Source organism: Perca flavescens, chromosome 18 (genome assembly GCF_004354835.1).
Source record: "Perca flavescens isolate YP-PL-M2 chromosome 18, PFLA_1.0, whole genome shotgun sequence".
Taxonomy (NCBI): domain Eukaryota; kingdom Metazoa; phylum Chordata; class Actinopteri; order Perciformes; family Percidae; genus Perca; species Perca flavescens.
Window position 1 is genome coordinate 33,099,632 of NC_041348.1, and position 5,000 is coordinate 33,104,631.

Sequence of the window (5,000 nt, forward strand, 5' to 3'; positions counted from 1 at the left end):
TGAGATACATCAACCAATGTGTCCCTTAGCAAGGCACTTAACTCCTAGTAGCTCCAGAGCTGATCTGACATATATACAGTCCTTCCAGAAAAATGTGGAGTTTTTTGGTGTTGTTGCGGGGCAAAAATCCTTGATTATGCGGCACGTTTTCTTAAAAAATGCGATGGAATATGCGGGATGTTTATGCAATTTTATGCGATGAAATTGCGGGAACTTGCAAAAACTGCTGTTTGATGAAAAAGAGAAAAAAAAGTGTGAAGTAAACGCAACATTTTTCAACTTTCTGTTAAGATACAGTACAGGCCAAAAGTTTGGACTCACCTTCTCATTCAATGCGTTTCCTTTTTATTTTCATGACTATTTACATTGTAGATTCTCACTGAAGGCATCAAAACTATGAATGAACACATATGGAATTATGTACTTAACAAAAAGTGTGAAATAACTGAAAACATGTCTTATATTTTAGATTCTTCAAAGTAGCCACCCTTTGCTTTTTTGATAACTCTGCAAACCCTTGGTGTTCTCTCAATGAGCTTCATGAGGTAGTCACCTGAAATGGTTTTACCTTCACAGGTGTGCTTTGTCAGGGTTCATTAGTGGAATTATTTCCCTTATTAATAAAAAAAAAGCAAAGGGTGGCTACTTTGAAGAATCTAAAATATAAGACATGTTTTCAGTTATTTCACACTTTTTGTTAAGTACATAATTCCATATGTGTTCATTCATAGTTTTGATGCCTTCAGTGAGAATCTACAATGTAAATAGTCATGAAAATAAAAAGGAAACTCATTGAATGAGAAGGTGGGTCCAAACTTTTGGCCTGTACTGTATGTGACTTTTTTTCAACCAAAATGCGGGGATTACGAAATCATGCAAGCCAATATTTTGCGTGGAAGTCAGCAATTTATGCGGCCAAAGTGTGGCGTATTTGACAAAATGCCCGGCTGATTATGTGTTGAGTTATGCGATCGCATAATCACGTTTTTCTGGAGGGACTGTATATAACAATATGTAAGTCTCTTTGGATAACAGCGTCAGCTAAATGATATGTAATGTAATATAATAAAAATCCAGAGAAAATCTGATCATCAACTTAAAATCCTGAAACAAATCGTGAGTTGAGTGTGTTGTTACATCCCTACTGATGTCTCCCTGTGGTGGTGGTTGTTGTTGTTATTAGCACACTGTATCCCAGCAACACTAAAACTTAAACTCACCACGGCAGCTGCATGTTGACTCGCTGCATGCGTTCACCGGCCGGCTTTGATCACCAACACCAACAGTTTATATTAAAGGTCCCATGGCATTAAAATGTCACTTTATGAGTTTTTTAACATTAATATGAGTTCCCCCAGCCTGCCTATGGTCCCCCAGTGGCTAGAAATGGTGCTAGGTGTAAACCGAGCCCAGGGTATCCTGCTCTGCCTTTGAGAAAATGAAAGCTCAGATGGACCAATCAGGAGTATTCTCCTTATGACCACTAAGGTCTATATAAAAGAGACTTCAGATACAGTATTAGGGGACCACTAAGGTCTATATAAAAGAGACTTCAGATACAGTATTAGAGGACCACTAAGGTCTATATAAAAGAGACTTCAGATACAGTATTAGGGGACCACTAAGGTCTATATAAAAGAGACTTCAGATACAGTATTAGAGGACCACTAAGGTCTATATAAAAGAGACTTAAGATACAGTATTAGTGGACCACTAAGGTCTATATAAAAGGGACTTCAGATACAGTATTAGGGGACCACTAAGGTCTATATAAAAGAGACTTCAGATACAGTATTAGAGGACCACTAAGGTCTATATAAAAGAGACTTCAGATACAGTATTAGGGGGACCACTAAGGTCTATATAAAAGAGACTTCAGATACAGTATTAGGGGACCACTAAGGTCTATATAAAAGAGACTTCAGATACAGTATTAGGGGACCACTAAGGTCTATATAAAAGAGACTTCAGATACAGTATTAGGGGACCACTAAGGCCTATATAAAAGAGACTTCAGATACAGTATTAGGGGACCACTAAGGTCTATATAAAAGAGACTTCAGATACAGTATTAGGGGACCACTAAGGTCTATATAAAAGAGACTTCAGATACAGTATTAGGGGACCACTAAGGTCTATATAAAGAGACTTCAGATACAGTATTAGGGGACCACTAAGGCCTATATAAAAGAGACTTCAGATACAGTATTAGGGGACCACTAAGGTCTATATAAAAGAGACTTCAGATACAGTATTAGGGGACCACTAAGGTCTATATAAAAGAGACTTCAGATACAGTATTAGGGGACCACTAAGGCCTATATAAAAGAGACTTCAGATACAGTATTAGGGGACCACTAAGGCCTATATAAAAGAGACTTCAGATACAGTATTAGGGGACCACTAAGGCCTATATAAAAGAGACTTCAGATACAGTATTAGGGGACCACTAAGGCCTATATAAAAGAGACTTCAGATACAGTATTAGTGGACCACTAAGGTCTATATAAAGAGACTTCAGATACAGTATTAGGGGACCACTAAGGCCTATATAAAAGAGACTTCAGATACAGTATTAGGGGACCACTAAGGCCTATATAAAAGAGACTTCAGATACAGTATTAGGGGACCACTAATGCCTATATAAAAGCATCCAAAGAGCACCATGTCATGGGACATTTAAATCCCCTTTAAAGGCATATTATGCTACAGGTCCGGACCGAAGCTGGAAAAGTTGCATAGTATGCCTTTAATACAACAGCAGTTTATATTGAGTGGTTGGACTCCCTTTGCTCTCGTTCCAGCTGGTCCAACATATCCCCGAGGCCAGTTTAAACTTCCAGAAGGTTCCTCCCGGTACTGCAGTCGTCTCGGACCTGGACGCTAACATGAACGAGCCGGAGGCCGCTTCTAAGCAACGCCGTCCGTGGAACCGCCAAGAGGTCACTGTCCAATCACACAGAGGCTGCTTACTGTCCAATCACACAGAGGCTCCAGGGTCCCCGAAATATGTAGTTTATTAACGAGACGCTACCTGGTTTCAGTCAGCTTTTATCTGGAGACGATGTGGGCCGAGTACAGCTGCTATATAGCCTAGAAATCTAGACGCACCGTAGTGGCAGCAAATTTAATTCTCAGCCAGGGGGATCCAGGCACTCTCTGTTGGCTTGCAAGCTGGAAATATTAAACTCTGGCTGGGCCAATCACATGGTGTATAGAGTGGGTGGGCGGGGCTTATGGCGGCTGCTGCTGCTGGTGAACAGAGGTCTTCTGGAAGACTTGGAGTTCAGCTTTTCTTTGAAGAAAAGAACAAAGAATGGCTCTGAATTATTAAAAAAGGAAGATGTGTTGGGAGTTCAAAGTTGAATCTATGAACTAGCTTTGCTCTGATTGGTTGGAGCGCTATCCTATTGGTGCAGAGAGAATTTGAAAGACAACTGTTTATCCCGCCCCTCGGATTGAGCCCTGACCAATGGGGAGTTCCCAGACCCAACACCTTGATGTGGGGCTGGCTGGTCAGGCTAGTACCCAACACTATTCTTAAAGGTGCCCTAGCTGCCACATGTATTTCATGACTTTGTGGTGATGTCTGAAGGTCTACCATGGACTCTGTAACCTTGGTTACCTTGTTTCAAGCCATTCTAGCGTGGTGTAGAAAGCCTGCAGGAAGACTCAGCTCGATTTCTGCCAGTTCTCATTAATATTCAACAAGCTAAGCTGTTTGAATCTGATTGGCTAACAGCTAGCCAATGAGAGCCTGGCTGTCAGAATCCTTTATACCAGGCCCAACTGGGCGAGCTCATGAATAGTAATGAGCTCAGGCAGTATGATGTCAGACTGACCAGCTGTTGTGATTGGTCTGATTTCTCTGCTTATTTCTGTTCAGTGTCTAGAGCTGACAGAGAAGGTAGCAGTTCATTTTCACATTCAGCACATAACACACACACACATATGGACCTGACAGATTTCAAAAAATACAAGTAAACACGGTTATAGTATGGCAGAGCACCTTTAAGGTAATTCCCAAAGTGGAGCTACAGATGTAAAGTTTATCCTCAGACTCGCAGGAGTGGAAAGTAATCAGAGTGATTAAAGTCTACACCAGGGGTGTCAAACTCAATGTCACTGAGGGCCACACTTGGAATGACAATCACAACAAGGGCCAGACGTGTTGAGTTTATTGACATGCTTTTATTTAGCAAAAAAAAGTCAATTAACTTTGAATTATTGCATGTCTCATATATAGCTTTCTCCCAAACAGTTTGGTCGAACCCTAAAAAAGTTTCTCAGCCATCGTAGAATTTAGTTAAATTCTGCACGGCAGTGTCTCATAATTACAGTATGAAAACCAGTTTCCTGATTTTTTTTGTTGTTGTTGTGGTGCACAACTAGCCTGGTGAGAACTAGAGATGGCCCGATACCACTTTTTTGCTTCCCAATACCGATTCCGATACCTGAACTTGCGTATCGGCCCGATACCAGAGTGTCATATATTTCCAGCTGTATACTATCCCGATCCGATACCAGAGTGTCATATATTTCATTATGTTTTAACAGCTGTATACTACTATCCCTGTATAGATGTGATATGATGTATAACAGCTGTATACTACTATCTCTGTATGATGATATGATGTATAACAGCTGTATACTACTATCTCTGTATGATGATATGATGTATAACAGCTGTATACTACTATCTCTGTATAGATGTGATATGATGTATAACAGCTGTATACTACTATCCCTGTATGGATGTGATATTATTTCTATCTTTGCCGTCTGGCTCAGGTTAAACTCTTTGTGAAACATGAACAAACACAAACAAATGAATGTCGTAGAGCTTTCTTTTATTGTCCAGTTTGACAGTCAGTTATAACGGAAGAAGAACATAAATAATCTACTTTAACGTAGATTTTCTTTAGGGCTTTATTACGTGGTATCGGATCGGTGTATAAACTCCAGTACTTCCCGATACCGATACCAGCGTTTTAGGCAGT

At 40.3% G+C, this 5,000-nt stretch overlaps 1 protein-coding gene across 1 annotated transcript in view; it reads left to right on the forward strand.

The window, feature by feature from the left end:
- Positions 1 to 5,000, forward strand: part of LOC114572913 (centrosomal protein of 170 kDa protein B-like) — a 49,671-nt gene that overhangs the window by 36,747 nt on the left and 7,924 nt on the right. Inside the window, 1 exon segment of the mRNA XM_028604692.1 lies at positions 2,805 to 2,942. Coding sequence (XP_028460493.1) covers positions 2,805 to 2,942 — 138 coding nt within the window.